Source organism: Carlito syrichta, unplaced genomic scaffold (assembly GCF_000164805.1).
Source record: "Carlito syrichta isolate Samal-C Ts95f unplaced genomic scaffold, Tarsius_syrichta-2.0.1 Scaffold303611, whole genome shotgun sequence".
Lineage (NCBI taxonomy): Eukaryota > Metazoa > Chordata > Mammalia > Primates > Tarsiidae > Carlito > Carlito syrichta.
Window position 1 is genome coordinate 171,947 of NW_007247707.1, and position 18,285 is coordinate 190,231.

An 18,285-nucleotide genomic window follows, 5' to 3' on the forward strand; every position below is an offset into this window, starting at 1 on the left:
TTTGGAAGGTGCTGACTTTGGTCTAATTCAATTTAGATGATGAGGACTGTGTTGAGACTGGCCCCCTTACTCAAAGCAGCCCTGATTCTTCTGAAGTCAAACCCAGCAATTGGAATAAAGTTGGATGAAACCTAGAAGACAGTTTGTTGATTGTTTTAAGAAATCTTGTGAGGAAGCACGGATGACAGATGTGCCAGTATCCCTGAAAACTGGGTCCCCTTAGGAAACTCACTTCTTCACAATGGGGTTTACTTATTAATGTTTTCAGACTGACTAGATGACCTTCCAAAGACATGCCTCTGAAACAGAGCAACCCTGAAGTAGGTACAGCTGCTGTTCTCTAATGGAGAGTGCATATTGGTGAACAGCTACAGTGAGCCTCAGAAGACACTAGCTGAGCCATTCCTAATCTAGCATACTTCGTTGGCCATCACTGCCCCAGAACAGGATGGCTGTTCGTCCAAAATCACCAGGTTCACTTTATGAGAAGCTGCTTAGTTAACAGAAATAACCTGGTGACAGCTAAACTGCTGTGGGCAAAAGACCAACGTTAAAGCAGATTTCCTATCTGGTGTAGTCTCACAGTACTCTAGTAACCGATCAAAGGAGCTAGAGATAGAGAATGTTCCTATTCTGGCTTTCTAAGAAATGAAAAGCTGTGTGGGCATGGTGGCTCATGCCTATAATCCCAGCACTCTGGGAGGCAGAAGTGGGAGGATCACCTGAGCCCAGGAGTTTAACCAGGGCAAAATAGTAAACAGAAAGTCTTTACAAAAAGTAGACAAAAAAACAGCCAAGCATGGTGGCATGTGCCTGAAATCTCAGCTACCTGAGAGGCTGAGATACATGGAGCACCAGCATGGCATGTGCTTGGAGCCTTCAGTGAGCTGTGATCATGCCACTGCATTCCAGCTTCGGTGACAGAGTGAGCCATTGACTCAAAAAAAAAAAAAAAAAAAAGAAAAGAAAAACAAAAAGCTAATGTCTATTGGTCCTAATGACTTATGCGCTACTAAAAGGCAGGCAGGGTGGTAGCTTCCTGATTTTGCATATCTAGAGCCAAGCAGTATATGTCATGTATATAACAGATACTCAGTAGAACAAATAGAACTGAAAATAAGCATGGATGTAGTCATATGGTATCCAAGGCCTAACTTAAAATGCTTGGCTCGTTTTCTAAACACCTGCATTTTTCTCTCTGCTTTTATTCATGAAAATAAAGCAGCAGCCTTATGAGCACAGTGTCACATGTCTGGGAAGGACTCAGTCATTCTAGCCTGTGATAACTTTGCTCTGCATGGACAGTGTGGATGATGGGGTACCTTGGGAGCACAGCTCTACAGTGCAGTGAATGAGATACACCACTAGAGCCTCCCTGGCGTGCCTCATGAGAACAAGAAGAGATGGTAGCTTGGGCTGCTTTCCGTGGCCCATGGCCTCTGGGTTGGGGATCCTCTGACACTATGCACTGAGGCACCTGTGGACCTTGTTAAAGTGCAGCTTCTGATTCTGCAAGTCTGCGGGCTGAGGTTCTATAGTTCCCATGTCTCCCACGTGAGGCCAGTCTACTAGGCCTGGCACCACACTTTGAACTACAGGGTTCTCTCTGGCAGTTCATGCTGGGAAAGGTACTTCCTTTAGGGAGAAAGACTCAGTTTGGGCTAGTCTTAACACTTCTTTAATTCTAGCTAATCTCCTTAGAAACAGAGAAAGAGAACAGGAGGCAGTGGCCCCAGGCTCCTAGCCCACTGGAGGCACCAGTGTGGAGCACCAGGATTTAATAACACTGTCTGTGTCCGCTGTATTTAATTGTGTGAAACTTTCTACTTATGGCAATTGATGTTGACTTTCTGCTTGAGGCAGTGATATAGTGTTTCCTTTAAAATAAAATTACCTTAGTTTAAATAAGTTGAGGCGAGTTAAAGGGCAATAGAAAGCACATTACTGTTCTGGTGATATTCACATAAAACAAAAAATCGTAAGGCAGAATAGCTCAAGTGGGGGCTCAGAGAATCTCCTGAAACCTCATGCAAGCTCTTATAGACAGGAGCATTCTTCCAGGGAGAGACTGTAGCTTCCATCAGATTCTCAAATAACCCACAAAAGAACCCACTGCTGTAAAGTCAAGTTTAACTAAATACCAAAGACTGCCAAGTCTATACTACTTCATAAACCTAGCTTCAGAGATATCCGACAGCGTTTAAAAAGAACTCTACTCTGTCACAATCACATCTTCAAAAAGCAGTGTTGTCCTGTAAAGATGATTCAGTAGAGACTGAGGAAATGTAAACAGGTACTTGGCTGGAGAGATTTGGGATTTCTGCCTGTTGTATGCCCTCTCCCCCTGGGGATTTACCATCCTTCTTAGATAGTCATGATTCTGAGAAGCCCTTCAAGAAATATGTTTAGTATTGTTCAATCAGGCACTTCCCAAATGTATTTGATCATGAACCCCCCTTTGGAAAGAACATGTATTAACAACTTAAGGAACAAGTGTCCTGGGGGAGTCACAGCTGCTTCACAAACTAGACATGAATCCAAGGAGATCAGACACTGTAAATAAAGGAAGAATCCTTACTTTTGACAAGGCTACATTTCCTGAAGCAATTATTGGATGGCAAGCGCTTTGATTGGTAGTTGATAACAAGCAGAAACAATCAACAGTTTTTATAGTTAAAATAATTGTCATTCTTGCATTTCTGGAAAAAATTTAAATTTCCAGAAGATTTGTCACTGAGTCAGTCATGCCTCTCTAGTAACCATACTTGGATTTGACTGCGTCTGGCTGTAGGCAAGCAGTCGTTTTGCACGCTTTTGCTATTCTTCTTCTGTTTTACAATGAGAAATTTTGGTAACTTTAAAGTATAAACTTAAACAAGTTTCAGTTGAGGAACACAGCTGTTTTCTATTTGGCTGCTTCTGTCACTGCACAGAACCTACTGCCACTGAACAACTCATAAGCTTCAAAAGTACTGGAAGGGCAGCCCAGATTACACAACAGTTGGCCATGAAATTTCATGAATGTTGGCTGACCTTCTGATGGTGCCAAAGGGCTTACTCATCCACATCAGGTATGTTTAAAAAAGGCATTCTATTCCCTTATTCTATAAAATTGATTTTGAAGATGTTCTGGTATTTTTTTTGAAAACACATTGAAATATGAAAGTGTTTTCCTGAACCTATCAATACACCATGAAAGTTGTTTTCTCTATTTTCTATCACTTGCATTAAGAGGAAGATGAGGCCAGGCATTGTGGCTTATGCCTGAAATCCAGCACTTTTGGAGGCCAAGGTGGGAGGACTGCTTGAGCTCAAGAGTTCAAGTCCGTCTAGACAACATAGTGAGGACTAATTTCTACAAAAAAAAAAAAAAAAAGCTGGGCATGGCAGTCCCACTTGGGAGGATGAGGCAGAAGGATTGCCTGATCCCAAGAGGTTGAGGCTGGGTGAACCATGGTGCCACTGCATTTTCCAGCCTGGGTGACAGAGTGAGAACCTGACTCAAAAGAAGAAAAAAGGGAAAGGAGAAATAGAACTGTTGGCACCCTGGTTCCTCTAAATATATATATATATATATATATAAATATATATATTGAGTTGGAGTCTCACTCTATCACCAGGCTAGAGGGCAGTAGCAGGCTCATGGCCACCCCAGTGTTGGCCCACTAGGCTCTGGTGATTCTTCTACCTCAGCCTTCCAAGTAGCTGGAACTACCAGTGCGTGCTACCACGCCGGGCTAATTTTTTGATTTATTGTAGAGACAAGAGCTTGCCAAGTTGTTCAGGCTGGTCTTGAACCTGCGGGCTCAGGCAATCCGCTTGCCTCGGCCTCCCAAAGTGCCGGGATTACAGGCTGAGCCACTGAGCCCGGCCCATATTTTAAAACTCAACAGAGACCAGTTTGACACTGTATATCATCTAGAATCTTAAGTCATATTTGGCCTTGAATCACAAGCAAGTGACTCAGTGGGCAAACCCTTCTTGTTGGGGGCATTTTAGTTATTACCCACCTTTTCTCGAACATCTGCCTTGAGTAAAAAGTGGTGATGACATAAAAGGTAGGAAGATGAGGAGACTTACATTCGTTATGAGAATGTGTGGCTTACATGGATTCAAAGGTTGACAACAGGACTAACTGTCCTATCTTTTAAATAATTCATATTTTAAAAACCCCACATTTCGGCTTTTGGAACCTGAGTGTTTAGCTCTGTTTGGAAGAGGGGAAGAAAAAAATCTCAATTGGCCCTTTCAAAGGGCATGACTAAAAGTGGTTCTGCTTTTGTTATTTTCCATCAGCATCTATGAATTACATTTGCATCCTGTGTTCTTAATCTTGACTCCTAAGATGAGACAAGGACCTTCTTCATACCTCCAGCTCCAGCTCCTCCCTGTCCATCTCCTGATGAATGTCTCCCATGTAGTCATTTGGATCGTAGTATTCATGGGCTGAGGGATGCCTGGAAAGAGATGCGAGATCTTTAAGGCCCAGCTGCCGGGATCAGTATCCACTTTTCTTACCCCCATTGTCAACGTCAAGCCCAGCAGTGGCGCGGCAGCAGTTCCCAGGGTGTGGGCCCTTTCACGGTTCACCTCCCTCTGGATGGGGCTCTCAGCATGGCTGGGACCTCTATCATCAGAGTTCCACCTCTTGCCTACTACAGTCCATCTTCTCCTGAAGGAGTTAAGAGCCAAGGTACAAGGTGATTGACTTTGTTGTTTCCAAAGCCCATCCTCCAGCCACCAGTCATGTGATTCAGTGTGGCTAGTTTCTAACTCAGTCTCTAGGCAGGAGGCAGGCCCATATTTATTGCTTATTGCTTCATTGTTAGATTTTTATCTCTGGAAAGAAGTTGGCTAGACTTGAGACAACACTCAAAGATAGTGCTGGCCTCTTAGATCAGTTCAAAAGGCTGTGGCTGAAACTGTTACACTGTCACCTAGGGCTGTGTCCTTGAACTTTCTTGACTTGTAGCCACAATAGAATATGTTTCTGATACCACACTCAGTATGCAGTACAAGAATGTAATGTACACACATACATGGAGGCACAGATGTTTATGTGTACAAGGGAGAGACCCCCCAAACCAGAATTTATTTATCAAAATTTTGTATTCTTACATGCTTAAATTTTAGTCATCTTCAGATTATTCTCCATTTAATGCAATACATCTATCAAGAAGCTTTTGTTTACTGCTCATAATAGTCTTTGAGCTTGTCAAATGTGATGCCTCTCAGAGCTTCTGCTGTTTTTTTGTTTCACCTCTTCCATAAAGCAGAACATTTCCCTTTGAGGACTTTTTTCATGGGGAAACAACAAAAAGCGGCCTGGGGCAAGTTCTGGTGACTAGGGAGGGTGGGGCATGGGGTCATGCTGTTTTTGGTCAAACACTGCTGAAGACTTAAGTGTCCTCATAAATCACCCATCATGAAATGGGCAAACATGTTGAAAGAATTCTCCTCCCCCGTCAAATTCACTGAAGCTGAATGTAGCCTCTCACAACACTCGCTGGTACACTAATGCCAATGGGTTCCTAGAACACTTACCTAGTGGGGGAAGCCGGTACTACAAGGAGCCTATCCTCCAAAAAACAATTCCAGGTTTTTTTGGGTACCCCCCTTGTCTGTGTGCTTACATGTACACACACACACACACACACACACACACACACACCCCACTGCTAGCAGACCAGAAGCTTGTGTTTCCCTGGGACAACATATGTAAAACACAATTCACAGAACTCACTCCCTCTGTGGAAATATCATTAATGGAACTTCTAGGAGCAAAGGCAATGGGAATTATAATATGCTCGGTCAGTGGCTCTGAAAAGAGCTTAGAGTCCCTGGTGCCAGATGCAAAACTTAAGCCTCTGATTGTTGGCGGGGGACCCAAACCATCACATCCTCAAAGGTCAACACAGTAATTAGTGGGCTCTGGTGTTCCCTCCCAGGCACTTAGTTTTGAAACAACAGATCAGACATGAGTGGTCATTCAAACAAGAGCTGGCTTTCAATTTTCTGGACCCATCAGGCAAATATACTGCCTGCACTTAGGGGCTTTTAGTACTGAGGATTGTACTGGAAGGTCTGGACTTTCAAACACCAACTTAATATTCCCCATTCAATCCTGATGCAAACACACTTGCTGTTGTCTGACCTTGTAGCCAGAACCTGGAGAGGCCTGACCTCTGGACTCTTCTGACATTTCTCCAGTTGCCCCCAGGGGATAAGTCATGTCATGTTAACTAGACTTAAGAGGAAATTAGGGGTTTGGTTTCTGAAAGGTCCATCACTGTGACAGTTCAACATTTGAGAGTCAGGAGTAGCCTTAAAGGCCTCATCAATAATGTGAGGCAGTTTGGTATAACGGCAGATAAAAGGTTTGAGTAATCATAGTCAGCGAATCAGCCAGTTGCTTCAGAGGATCAACTGGGACACTACAGCGTATCATGGGTAAGAGCTGGGAGTTGAAGTCCAGTAGACCTGCCTTTTTCTCTGGCCACTGCCAACTGAAGCTGAGTAGGACTTGGTAAGTCTACAATTTCTCATCTGGATAAAGGAACAGTTATGAGAAATAAAGGAGCTAACAGCTCTCTGGTAGTGTCTGCACATTTGCACACTGTGAGCGAATGTCAGATGGATACACTGTTCCCTAGATCTGCACACTGCCAGCTACAGGTAAATTTACTTTGTCAAGCCTGGGGACTTAGCCCTGGGTTCCGATGACAGCTAACCACTAAAACCATGGTCTGAAAGGCAAGCCTTTAACCAGAATCTAACAGAACCACAGGGCACATATACTTACTCCAGCTATTGAGTTACTAACAGAAATCCAACAGGTATCACTCAGAGGTTTTTCTTGTAAGAGGTAAAAATGTCCTTTGAAATAATGTATCAAGTCAATTATCCAACTCAAGATGGAGCCAAAATGGCAAAACAGGTGACCCTAACATCAGTTAGAAAGGCTCCGCCCTTAGATGTGCAAAGTCACATGCAAAAAAACAAGTTAAACAGGACATCTTATAAGCCAGTGGCCCATCTTGAAGAGTTTCTTACTCTTCACTTTTTCCTGAACGTTTTACATCTGTCACTAAATTAATGATGATTGCTGCTGCCATTTATTGAGTGCTTACCATATGCCATGCTGAAAACTTTCCCCATATTTCATTTAGTCCTTCAACAATCCTCAGAGACGGATACTATTATTATCCTGGTTTTAATATAGGAAAAATACAGCCCAAGAAAATAAATGACCCAAGTGCCACAGATGGAGATTAGTTTGAGCATCAGGTTTGACTCTGAACTACTCTTTGTCTCTGGCAGAAAGTAAGGTAAGAGAAGAGTGACATGTAAAGAAATCAATGTGGAGTGCTGAATCACAGCTGCTGTTTAATTGGTATATGCAGGACTACACCAGGCGTGTGTGGGCTTATTACATGGGTCCAGGCTTGAAAGGAGGCCCGCAAAAGCAGAGTGCGCAAGCTTCAAGGCTCTCTCTACACACACAACTTTGTTGTCTATTTAAAAGAACAATCAGCATTCCCTCTAGTCACAACTAGAGAATCTTCACATTACCATTTGGAGTAATTAAATTTTATTCTGAAACAACTTTTACAACATTTGTAAGTAATTTTGTTCTTAGAACATAATTTGAATAACTCCGCTCTGGGGTTATAATAAAGTAATTAATATGTCAGAGTGGTTTTGAGCAGGATTCAATTTATTGCCTCTATAAACAATAAAGTTAAACAAGGGCAACTTGGGAGGAAAATTATAAGATGCATTATTTTTTTTCACCACATGGAAGGGAAAAAACCAACTTCCCCAGACCTCTCTATTCTACAAAGACATTAGGGGTTGGAGAACACATTACTTACTCCTCTGGCAAGAGATAGGGATTCAGCACTGGTGGGCTGGGGGAGGACATCTTAGTGAGGGCCATGATATGTTCAAAGGTGATGTCGGTTTGGGTTCCCGTGTCCACCAGCTGCGACTCTGTTGAGGGCGTGAACATTTTGGTCCTTGGCGTTCTCCTCAGTACCTGTACCACAATGGGCTCCTTGGCTGTCTTGAAAGCCTCCACAGCCTGGTCATGAGTTGCTCTGGATAAGTCTTTGCCGTTGACCTGTTGAAAAATGTTTAGGGTGGGATAGGTTAGAATGTAGCAGAAACTGGAAAGATTGATAGAGGCACTGATAGCTTTCGTGTGTAAGCAGCTAAAAGACAGAAGCTTGTGGTGGTGTTATAGAGCTTCGAAGCTCTATGTTGAGGTCTCCCAGAAAATGCTGGTGGGAAGAAGGTGAGCTTGGGGGTACACAGATCGGGCGTTAATAAATCTCACAGTGGGGAGGTCTTGGCTTCCTACTGGAATGTCTTTAACACAATTTCATCACTTGCTAATCTTGCCTGTGAAAGAAAAGACCACCTCAGGCTCAGAGCCTTTATCAGGCAATAAAAGCTAACCAGAAATTAATTACATTGTATGTTTTAATAGTGTGTGTTTTTCCAGTTTGTGTCAGATAATACTAGTTTTCTTTGTATGGAGGTGATACGAAGTTTCCTTGTAAAATCAATCCATTTTCTTTTCTCTCCCCCCCTGCCCCGCCCCTCTCTCTCTCTCTCTTTCTTTTTTTTAAGACAGGGTCTCACTCTGTTGCCCAGGCTGGAATGCAGTGATGCGATCTCCGCTTACCACAACCTTGACCTCCTGCGCTCAAACAATCCTCCTGCCTCAGCTTCCTGAGTAGCTAGGACAATAGGTGCATGCCACCACATCTGGCTAATTTTTTTTACTTTTTGTAGAGACAAGGTCTCACTATGTTGCCCAGGTTGGTTTTGATCTCTTGGGTTCAAGCAATCCTCCCACCGTGGCCTTCCAAAGTACTGGGATTGCAGGTATGTGCCACAGCGCCCAGCTCCATTTGCTTTTCTTTAAAAAGTCCGTGGGAAATGTTAAGTAAATAACAGTACAGGCCTTCAGCAGATACAGCAAATGTTATGGAGAAGGAACTCAAATGGCCAACTTTTAGGGAATCATCTAGCTTAATTGTTTTGTTTCCTACCATGTACAGTGCTTTGCTATTGCTGCATCCCCACTGCCTGCACTTATTGAGTGCCTAGTGTCTTCTGCGTGACTTAAATGAAGATACTTCTCAAGAGTTCTCATCATAGTCCTGTGATACCGGCAGGACCAAAAGTATGATCATTTCCCTCCCCTGCAACCTCAAATAAACCTCATGAGATGACCTTTACTAGTTTGTGGTAGGTCAGAACATTGGATGCTATGTCAATTCTCCCCAATGGTACAATCAAAACTAACTCAACACACAGCTATCTTTAGAACAGCTTATGTATGATAAAATAGAAACCAGAATTTTATATCTAAAAATTGAAGTCATTCCAAGCAATATGGACGTCCAACTGTTTAATTTATCCTCTCCTTTACCCTTCCCTTAAAACAAAGAAATTTTATTCAGGTAGTTATGTTATGTGCAGATGGTTTGGTAACATCTTCTTACTGGACTGCAAGAAACTTATCAGGCTCAGAACTATTTTAATGGTATTTCCCCAAGTTGGTTGGTGTTTAATGGTATTTCCCCAAGGTTGGTGTTTAAAAATCAAGTATACAAGAATGGTATGAGAGTCCTATTCCACACAACACATGGCTGCAGAAGTTCCTCCACTCCTCAAATCTTCTCTCCAGAACACTGACCTAATTCAAGTCACTTTTCGTGAGTTCCTGAGTTTAACTCTTAATATTCTATTCTTGTAGTATGCACGTGTTTAGCATTTATTTATAAATGTTGAAACGAACATGGACTCACAGCCTTTTCCCATATGGCATATATAGTTTCCCCCTTAGTATCTTGGACTTCAAAGCATGCCGCCGATCAGGTCTATCCTCTGAGAGAGAGCACTTCAGCTTCTCTCCATCCAAGCAGAACCCAAGTATTGATTGTGCAGCTGTTTTTCTCTTTTTTTCCTAAACTTTTTCATTCTGGCCCACAGGGACAACAACTCTTAGGCTCAAGTGCAATGTAAACAACTGTTGGGTTAAGGAATAGATGTCCGATTCTCTTCTTATAATGAAGCCCAAATGAATGATGCCAGTAGAGGTTATTAATAATTTTTATTTAAACCACTTAAATAATTTATGTACATCATAAGAGAGTACTTTGGAAGGCCAAGGCGGAAGGATTTCTTGAGTACAAGGACTCTGGGTTACAGAATGACTCAAGTGCATCAGTAAATAAGGGACTGTGTGAAGCACCAAACTTCTAAATCCCCCATCCTTGGAGGACTGGAACAGCAAGGTTTAACACCGCAACTGTCTTCCTTTGAGAAAATAAAAGGACCACAAAGGAATTCTTTCTAGCTTTCCATTTCCAAACCAGTTAACCTTTGTGAACTCATCCCTGCTTAGAGCCCAGAATGCTGAGGGCTTGGGATGGGAGTGAATGAGGTGGGTACTGTGGAATCCATGCTGGGGCAGAACTGTTTGAGCCATATTTTTCATTAATGTGTCACACCAAGAGTCAAATAATACAGAAAGTTACAATGCAATAGTAACTGTGTTCCTGGGAATAAATTAATGCAACATATAGCGCACTTAGGAGATGTGGATGGGCCAAGGCCAAATACTCCCACTGGTCTTCTGTCCTTGGTAACCACTGGGAATGGCTTACACCCAAGTTAGTTTCACCAACAACAAACAGACATTAGGACTTCACACCAAAGTTAGTTTCACCAACAACAAACAGACATTAGGACTTCTGAGTGGGTCCTGCAAGACAAGTCAAATGTGGTGTTCTCCATTTATACATAAATATCAGGCCTTTTGCCAAAATGGAGTGAGTAGAAGATTTTCTTACTCTCTTACCATGGTATCTTTTTTTCCCCAACTCTCTCTTCTCTTCAAGAAGAAACACTAAATTAAGCGAATAAAGGGTGGAGAATTAGACCCCAGGAATCTCTAGTTGTGTCTAAAAAGGCCTTCACTTTTTACACACATGATTAGGTTTTACAAACACCAGGCAATGCCCAGTGCTTGGGCAGCACATTCTCCTAGTCCCCCATATTTCCTCTCTGCTAAGAAGGCTCTCCCTTTGTTTCCACCAGATCAGAGATCCTCTCTGGGTGAAACTAGAGCTGTGGATCTTGATTGGCTTCAACCTGTTATGGTGGTCTTGTGCCTTTTGCCTAGTGCTGGGTTTAGACATGGACATGCAGTATAATTCTGACTGACAGGATAGGAGGGAGAATCCACTAGGGAGTTTTGAAGTTTTGTCCATCCTGAAAATAGGACTTGCAGGGGTGGTTTCTTGTACCCAAGAAAACAGTTTTAGTTGCCCAGTGCCATACAGTTTTCAATAGACCCAGTTACGTAAGCCCCTCCAAAAACCATGTGACCTCTCCTTTTCTGCCCTGGGCAAGTCATCTGCATGCGTTTCTTGAACTTGTGGCAGCATTTTGGGACCATGGGGGGGAACAGGTTTCAGAGGCTGAGTTAACACACTGAGGACAGCAGAGCATAAAAGTAGGAGAATTGGGGCTTCTGATGATATAATTATGCAAGTGAACTAACCAAGCTTAGAACTTCTTGTCATAGTCAACAATACATCCCTTATATTTTAGGCCATTTGACTTGGATCTCAACCACCTATAGCACAAAGCATCCTTACAGGCATAAATTTCACACAGATGTATTATAAAATTAGGCATGAATGTATTCTCACTTGTTCCTATGGACATTCTTCTGTTTATGTAGCAGAATTATTGAAAATGTTTCTCTGTTTAGGAGCAAATCCCAGTCAGCTCATTTTAATAGAAAAGTGATGGCCCCTATGGCTTTACTTGGATAGATTTTACTAGAAGCGCTGAGTGGATGTTTAAATGGTATGTAGAAAAGTAGGCATGAATCAGTCTATGCGAAGGTGACTCCCAAGGGAAAAGAGCTCCTCTGTCCTGTGTAAATTACAAAAAGCAGGAAAGCTTTTCGGAGTCCATCAAAAACTTTGGGTGTCATTAAAAGGCACTGCTGTGACAACACCCATAGCATCTCTACTGCCTAGGTTACAGAGGAGAGAGCAGTGGCAACCCCAAAGAAAAGTCAGGAACTTTGGGGTGACTGAGAAATGCCCTTTTATGTCACACAAGAATGTTACCACTGCTTATGGCTGGGCTTCACAGAAAGGCATTTCTGACAATTGTACCCAAGAAAACAGTTTTAGTTGCCCAGTGCCTACAGTTTTCAATAGACCCAGTTATGTAAGCCCCTCCACAAGCCATGTGACCTCTCCTTTCTTACAACTTGGAGGTAGAGCGTGCAGGATGTCAACTTTAGGATCAAGACAGGGTTGAAGTCAGGGCTGTGGGCTTTGGGCAAATTGGACTGTTCTGAGTCTCAGGTTCCTCATCTGCAAAACAAATGTATCATTCTTCTTAGGGTTGTTATAAAATCTAGATGAGATAATCTACATATAATGTCTAATATGCCAATAATAAAAATTTATTAGGATGCCAGTGCTCATGGGGATGCTATACCAAAAGAGTCTCTTTTTCCCAGGAGGAAACTCTACGTCAAAGAAGCAAAGCCCAGCCTAGTGAGGTGGTCTTAACAGGATTTGTAAACAGAAAGGCTTCTTTACTTCCCAGGAAGCTCCCTTCCCATCTTGTGTGTTCCTAGGCTACCAATATACACATGAATATTTTCAGTCCTTAAGTTGAGATTCTCAGGGAGAGAGGGGTGTGACAGATAAATTTTACAGGACTTGACCCCTGCCACACAAGCTTCTTGACGAGGTATTTTAGGGATCATTACGTTCTCTTAAAAGACGATGAGACAAGGCGGGAGTTTACTATCCTAGACAATCCATTTCTGCAGCCAAATTTGTTTTGAATTACCTTGCGCACATAACACTTATTACACTGTCATCTTGGAATCACATCACTGAGAGACTTAGTGAGGTGATGACTCCGGTGCACGCTGTCAGCCAACCGAGAATGACAACTTTTATTCTCAGGATTAGCATTGCATCTACATTACACAAAACGGTAGCGATGATGGCTGTGATTATAGACGGGAGGCTCATCCAGTGACGTTTGGCCCAGTCAAATTCAATATCATTAACTCGCCCAATTGAGCAGATTGCCTTTAAAATCATTTACGCAGCTTTAAGACCAAGTAAATGGAATGTTTTGGAACAAGAAATGCTGATTGCAAACTTTATTATAAATTAAATGGTTAAATTGTTCACCTAAGGCTCTGGCTGGTCCCCTGGGACTTAGGTGCAATTATGGTAAAAATCCAATCAGTCAGTCTCAAGACAAACATCACTGCTGCAAATATGACATGACACTAAGGGACCTTCAGGAGGTCCTTTACTGTAAGGCCTCCCGAGACCAGACAGACAATTATGCCAAGGGCATGGAACAATTTCTTCCTACTTCCATTTAAGCTGGAGAACATTGCTGCTCTTCTTGGAAGGAGGTACTTGTGGCTGTCTTTTCCACTGTCAGTCCTAAGAACTCACACAAAGCTGGCGCATTTTCCATTTGGGAGGTAAATTTCACTGACAGCTCATCTGTCTTTCAATCATTCTCTCATTCAGCAAGTTTTTACTGAGGTTACTTAGTGAGACCAGTTCCCCTCTTGGCTGGTGGGATGTTACTAGAATAATGTCTTGGGGGAGAAAAAAATGAGGCTACAACACACGAGAGCTACTTAAGAAATGGTCAGATGTATGCACAATGGACAGTGATCTGGCTGAGGTGGCCAGATTGCTCTCAGAGTCTACACATGCTGGGACTCTAACTGGGTCCAGAACCCAGGAAGAGGCTTAAATTTCACTGTCCATCTAGAAATACCATTGGTTAAACTACTGTCATACAGTATACAGTATCACCTTTCAAAACAGAGGCTCAGAAAGCTTTCAGAGTTTTCTACAACTTAATTGCAAGCAGTTCAGGATATTTTAAAATATAGTATTTGGAAAAGACATACTAGACCCTCTCTCTATTAGAAACTAAGTATCTATTATGGGGAAACATTTGGTTTCTGAGAACCAGCACATACCATCACCTCTGTTTCTATTACATGTGCAAATGACCCCAGTTTAAAGTGCTAATGCAATCTTAAATTCAGCCTACTATAAATTATGCTCCTGGCTAAAATCCAACTTTTATAGGGTTCATTTAATTAAATACAGGGGCAGTGATTTCATTCTGTAAAATATCACACTTATGTTTTCAAACTAATTAAAACTTAGATTCCACTGGAAGCAATAGGTGATAAGATAATAAACTACATATTGAAAAGTAAAAGGTTTCAAGCCCTGATTTAGGTTGGATTAAATTTTTTTTTTCATTTAGGAAACTCCTGTCTGTCTTAATTTATTTCAAATTTATAGTCTGCTCTAGGGCTCAATGAAGAGAAAGCAACTTTTCTAAAATGCAGGTATTATGGCAGCTAAGGAATATGAGTCTTAGTGAACAAATGGTGTTCAGATTAATGTGTTTCTGTGAAAAGCACTTCAGAGATGTCTATGTATAGACTACACTTACGTAGATCTCAGCTCCTATGTAGTGAAAGCATAAATCTGTGTGGGTACATTTGGGTGCTAAGATCCTCTCCTTATTCTATTCTGAGGATCCTGCACAGATGAATTTTTAGCCTGGGCAATTTTGTTAGAAAAGTCTTCTTTGTATCTAGCTTAAGTATCTCATATTTAAAATTTTTTACTATTTCCTAAATATAGAAGCTATCTGCTACCAGCCTCTACGTGTATTTACATTTTTAAAAAGCATTAGTCCTAAAATATTATAAAATACTTTCTTTTCAGATACAAATCTCACCTTAACATCTTGTTTATCTCCCTTGTGAGCTTTGATGTCATCAACATGAAATCTCACTTCTGGTGCATCCACGTGTCCATTAAACTACAGCGTATTTGAATCTGTATGCATCTTAAAATGAGCATGCACATTTTTGCATCATCTTAAAGGTGATCATTTAAAGCAGCAGCTCAACATATTATACAAAAGCCCAGTGGCTAAGTTCTTCTTTGGAATTTAAGTGTCTTCTTTAATAAAAAAAAAAATACATGCACATTTAGTGAGACCATCTTTAAGTCTTAAATTTATACTGGCCTACTTCTTGATAGAATCTAAACAGTATCAAGGAAACTGTCCTCTGCTTTCTGAGGAATGGACATATGAGGTCCAGAAAGGTCGTGGAGTGTCTGCAAAGAACAATGTGGCTCTGGCCAGGCTCTCCTGCTGTCTCTGGTTTCTATACTGCAGGTGACAAGATGGAGCCACTTCAAGTGAAAAAAGACAACTGACCGCCTCCTCTGCCAGACAGAGGAAAGAGACGAGAAATACCACATTTATTGACACTGCAGAAAGTCCGAAAATGCAAAGCATCTTCTTTTTTGGCCTAACGACTCTCTCTGTCTCTCTTGAGAACTTTCCCATGGGACCTCTGTGCAGGATTGTGCAGACAAAGAGCTAGAACAGAGCCTGGTTCCTAGTCAGCACTCCCAGTAAACAGGACTTTTTAAGGGAAATAGCCTTGATTTGGGATCCTGAAAATTCCAGCTGCCAAGTTTCAGTAGAAACCATACTCCAAGTAAATCACATGAGAAAACCCATGAAAAGCATTTTATGTTATGCTCATGTTTGCAGGAAGGAGCCTTCTGTGGATGCTAGGAGTCATCTCAAGGATGTGACATTTGAGCCCCATGTACCGGCATGTTCATTCTTGGTCAGGTATTGCACTCAGTGCTTTACTTGCCTGATTTCATCCCATCTGCACAAAAGGGAGGCCAACGGTGAGGTAGGGAGTGTTCTCTCTATCACTTGAGAAGCTAAGCGGCTTCCTAAAGTTGTGTGGCTTATGAGAACAGAGATGGGATTTGAACCAGGTCTGCCGGATTTCAAAGTGTGTGTTCTAACCACTGAGCAGGAGAGTCAGCAGTGCTGTTAACTTACCTGGATCATAAAAGGAAGCTGAGGTGTCCGCAGGTAATTACACTGATCCCAACATGTGGGGGCAGTCATCATCAAGAGGGAGCAGAGGAAGGTGATGCTCCAGTGAGAAGGACAAACATCCTGGTGGGGACGCGTCAGCTTTGCCCCATGAACTGAGTCAGCCAAGCCTATTGCCTTTCCCAGGAACTCACCTTAGCAATGGCATCGTGTTTAACAAGCAAGGTAGAGAAAACACTACTCACAGATACCCACTAACCCACTGGAAATTCATTTTCTTCTGTCAATTCACTTCTTTCTAAGGTTGTCTCATCAACTTTCTGTGTGTTTGTCCTACAAGTGTCCTACTGGCAATTTGTAAAGCCCTTGGAATGGAACAACCATTTAAAATAGTACAGTTAAGATAAAAGTAATGTCAGTCATTTCTCAGTCACAGAAAGCTTTGAGCAGGAAGAAAACAAGCAACATCACACATTTTGTGAAAAATGCTTATTGGACCTAGTATCCTACACTTTATTTGTTCCTCCTATTACAAGATAATGACATTTTCTAACTATCTTTAAACAACACAGAGGTCAGGTAACAAACCAGTAAATGCCAAGAAAAATCAAAGCTCATGTGAATTCACTATAAATAGAATGTCCTGGTTCTTGTGGGTTTGTGTTTCAAAATTTCAGTGTAACCTACAAACAGTGGTTTGACATCTTTTTTGTTCTTTTATGTTTTCTGTCCAAAGAAACAAAATCATGGTATGTATCACTTAGATCAAAACTAATTTCGGCTCCTGCATAGCCAACTAGTTCATCTATGATTTACAGGCCATGTGGTAAAACTTTCATTAAATCGACTGTGATAGACGTCTTGAAGAAAATGCTGTTAATATTAAACCGTGGTCTTCGTGGTTAAAAAAAAAAATCAAAAACTCAGCTGAAAAGAGCTTGCTGCTCCTATGAAAAGAAACCACCACAGAATGTTGAAATAACAGGCTAGTTTTGTTGTCCTATAACAGTAATCATTAGTTGGCTTGTCTATAATCAACATTCTAAATAAATTATGACAGATCTTCTCAAATGCTTCCAATTTTCTAGACAACATTTAAACAAATTCCACACCAGGGATAAACTTAATGGTATGACCAGAATTTGAAATATTCCTCAAAGACTAAAACTAATTGATGGCAGGAATCACATCTTTTGCTTTCTGAATTAACAATGATGTCTAATGCTGCTGAGTATTTCCTACGTACCACACACTGTGCGTAAGCACTTTGCAACACAAGCCAATGGTTCATTCATTTGCTTATTGGTCTGAAAACTATTGTGAATGACTGTGTGTGCAGTATCCTGCCTAGGGTTACAAATACAGTGGTGAGCAAAACCAGAAATAGGGGCTGCCCCCAGGGAATCAACAGTCTAGTGAAGGAGATAGATTCTAATAATCCCACTACTGAGGGATTATTAGAAAAGGAAACTTGGCTGGGGTAGGGGGCAGGTGTTGGTCAGAGGGAGTTCCCCTGAGGAAGAGATATTTGGCATCAATCTGAAGAACAGGTGGGATTTAAGTGGGGAGGAAGAGAGAATATTCCAGATGAGGGGGAGAAAGGCATGTGCAAAGGTCCTGTAGTAGGAGAAAAGCTGGTGTAACTGAGGAGCTGCTGGGGCACATGAGTGGCGTATGGACCATGAGATGACTGGAAGGGTGGGCAGGGCAGACCATGCTGACCCTCACAGGCTGCAGGGAGAATTTTGATTTTTTTAAAATCAATTTATTGTATATTTATCCAACATTATGTTTTAATATACACTCCCTGACTTACAGTGGTTCAGTTTAGGTTTTTTTCACTTTAAGATGGTACAGGCAGGGTGCAGTGGCTCATGCCTATAACCCTAGCACTTTGGAAGGTCGAGGTGAAAGGATTGCCTGAGCCCACGGGTCTGAGACTAGCCTGGGCAACTTGGCAAGACCTCATCTCTACAATAAGTCAAAAATTAGCCGGGTGTTGTGGCACATGCCTGTAGTCCCAGCTACGTGGAAGGCTGAGGTGGATGGATCACTGGAGCCCAGCAGGTTGAAACTGCGGTGGCCGTGAGCGTTGCCACTGCAATCCAGCTTGGGCAACAGAGTGACATTCCGACTCAAACAAAACAAAACAAAGACATGCAAAAGTGATACACGTTAAGTGTATCCATACAAGCATTCTGTTTTTTCATGTTCAGTATAGTATTCAATAAATTATATGAGATATTCAACACTTTATTATAAAATACGCTTTATGTTAGATGATTTTGTCCAACTATAGAC

General features: G+C 41.8%; 1 protein-coding gene across 1 annotated transcript in view; it reads right to left on the reverse strand.

The window, feature by feature from the left end:
• PDZRN3 (PDZ domain containing ring finger 3) overlaps positions 1–18,285 on the reverse strand; it is a 49,027-nt gene that overhangs the window by 14,200 nt on the left and 16,542 nt on the right. The window contains 2 exon segments of the mRNA XM_008058751.2: positions 4,370–4,457; positions 7,875–8,122. Of these exon segments, the coding sequence (XP_008056942.2) occupies positions 4,370–4,457; positions 7,875–8,122 (336 nt within the window).